Source organism: Acyrthosiphon pisum, chromosome X (genome assembly GCF_005508785.2).
Source record: "Acyrthosiphon pisum isolate AL4f chromosome X, pea_aphid_22Mar2018_4r6ur, whole genome shotgun sequence".
In the NCBI taxonomy this organism is placed as follows: Eukaryota; Metazoa; Arthropoda; class Insecta; order Hemiptera; family Aphididae; genus Acyrthosiphon; species Acyrthosiphon pisum.
Window position 1 is genome coordinate 1,798,189 of NC_042493.1, and position 2,831 is coordinate 1,801,019.

The 2,831-nt window shown below is 34.5% G+C and overlaps 1 protein-coding gene across 2 annotated transcripts in view; it reads right to left on the reverse strand.

Moving 5' to 3' along the window:
• Positions 1-2,831, reverse strand: part of LOC100162552 (filamin-A) — a 142,003-nt gene that overhangs the window by 125,416 nt on the left and 13,756 nt on the right. For both annotated transcript variants that reach the window (XM_008180618.3, XM_008180619.3), the window contains exon 2: positions 1,156-1,846. In XM_008180618.3, coding sequence (XP_008178840.1) covers positions 1,156-1,531 — 376 coding nt within the window. In that variant the 5' untranslated portion in view covers positions 1,532-1,846. The remainder of the gene's footprint in view (positions 1-1,155; positions 1,847-2,831) is intronic.

The window sequence follows — 2,831 nt, forward strand, 5'->3', positions numbered from 1 at the left end:
GAAATTTAAAAAGAAAAAGTGGGTTTATTTTTATATATTCTACTTTTATACAGGTTGATTCGTTTTCTAGGTATAATCGATATCTCCGAACTTATAGCAAAAATCGTTATCGCGTTTGAATCGAAGTCCACGCAAATAATTACACGCTATAATAATATCTATATGCACTATACAGAGTAGAAATGTCAGATTTCGAGTGAATAATTTAATTCTGATCAATATACCTAACTACTTACACTTGTTAAAAGAGGGTCGTCGGTCTAAATTGAACTTGTTACGATATATTATTATTTTGCTATATTATTATACACATACAACCAATTATAATATTAACATAATATTATCTACATTGACTTTGTATGTGCCAGGCTGTAAATGTCAATAGCTTGCTGTTAAATGTATAATAATATAGTATAATATGTGATCAGCAATTTAATAATTTTGTTAGTTATAATATTACGATGAAAAATTTGTTTGAATGTTAACTTTCTTGGCATAACTGTTATGAATGCATACGGTATTAGATAGTTACCTGCTATTATACCATAAATATGAAAATAATTTACCGCCTTAGAAGAGCGTATGTAGGTACTAACCTACTACTACGGTACTACTAGTATAAATTAATATTACCCCGCTTATTATTATTATTTTCAACGATTCACAGGTGTTTTGAAATATCTTACGTATTTTTTATTTATTTTTTATTTTAGTTATTTTACATTAAGTTAATATCCCTGACAGTAGCAGCGTTTCTATGCATCGTAACAATCACGAACAACATTCCGTTAGTGTACCGACGTACAACTCGTAAGTATAAAACATGACAAAATATGTGTTTAATACAATTATGCACTTCTCCGCGCACCTACCTAACCCAAAAATATAAATCCGAGTAAATTTACCTACCACGTTACCGTCATATTAATAATAATAATATTCTAATATTTGCGTTGGGGTAGTAATAATAATAATATAATATGTAGGACGTAGGTATTATACCAGTTATGATAAAGTACGTACTCAATAGTGTAGTAGCGTTACTACTAGTAATTAGGTGTAATATAATTCATATTACACGTAATCCGTGGAATCCACGGACCGCCAAATTTGGCAAAGTCGAATATTATTATTGTCGAGTAGCGAGGTACATACCGATATTGACTAGTTTTATGTTCTCGTCGTCGAGGAATTTGAGCGCCACGGACACGTTCTCCAGCTTCTGCGACCGGAACGTGGGCCGTTTGTTGTGCTTGGGCAGCCGCTTGCCGCTGAGCACTTCGATGAGAGCGATCAACCGGAGCCCGTCTCCCAGGTCCGTTTCCAGGTTGCCGATGGCCTTGCCGGCCGTCTTCAAGTGCTCGTTGGCCCATCGTGTGAACGTGTTCTGCTGGATGAGCTTCCAGCGCGCGTCCTCGGCCAAATCCCGTTCGGCGGCTCCCATGTCGTCCTCCTGACTGCCGGCTTCGTATCCGTCCGGGTCGTCCGTCGCGGTCGGTGCCGCCGCCGCCACCGCTGCCACAGCTGACATACCGGTTTCGCGGGTGTGAGCGTGCGCGTGCGCTAATGTCGGTGAGCGGTGTGCGGGTGTACGCGCGTGCCTGTGCGTGTGTACGATATGACTACGAGATTTCGAGGTACGAAACAGATAATAATAATATTATATAGGTAGGTGTATTCAATAATATTATATTATATTATTATTATTATTTTGTTAAAAAAAGGACGTCGATAGACGTTTATCTCGTCGCTCGGTCGGTCTGTCGGTCGGCGGCTATGGTGGAGGTGGTGGTCGTAGTCGTCGTCGGATTGCGCGAACCGCGCTCTCTGCCGGTATGTGGCGTACCTGCGGATATAACCGAAAATTATTAATAATTATTATAATATGTTGCCCTATATGCTATATGATGCCTCAAAATAGAAAAAGAAATCAAATGGAACAAAAGGTTTAAACCAAAAAATATTTTGTTTTACGGAGTTGTTTGATTAATACTATTCGGTAAGTATTTGATTAAGAACCTTATATTCTTTATTTTTTTTTTTTAAATAACCTTAAAATTTAAAATGCAAAAAAAAAACAAAATAAAAACTTATATTCTAAATCAAAAATTCAAGAAACGTAGGTAGGTATGTTATAGAAACAGCAATGCGTAGCTAGAATTGAAAAACTGAGCGCATCGAAATTTCTCTCCTATTAATAAAACTAAATGCCCTTAAAAAGGTACCTATAGGTACTACGTATGCATGCGCTTAATTTTTACTCATAAATTTGACAAATGAAATATTTTTACATTTAATAATTTGTACTAATCATTTATAAATAAAAAATTATTTATTCCACCAATGGTGGATTAATATAATCAATTAATACAAAATCCTAACCTAACCTAACTAACCTTACTAATATCAGATGAATAAAAATAAAAGTGAATGTCACTCTGCTGTACAGTAGGTTAGAAGTGGGTCACTGTATAATGGACAGTATTAAATTTGAATTCAATGATATAATATCACTGTATAAGAAAAACGATTCTGAGCGGAGACGGTATGTCAGTCTATGTATTAGACATATATATACTTATCTATGGTATTAAAAAAAATTGATCTATAATAGGTACCTATAATAAATTCCAAATTAATCATATCATAATATCTATTAGGTACTTATAACGCATTATACATCAACAACAAACCGTGATACTATCATAGATATATAATAGTACACTTTAGAAGTTTCAAGTATACCCAAGAATAATATTTTACAATCACAACAAAATAACTAATATAATTATTCTAGGTTTTTAATATGTAATTTCGTTCAAATTTTAACT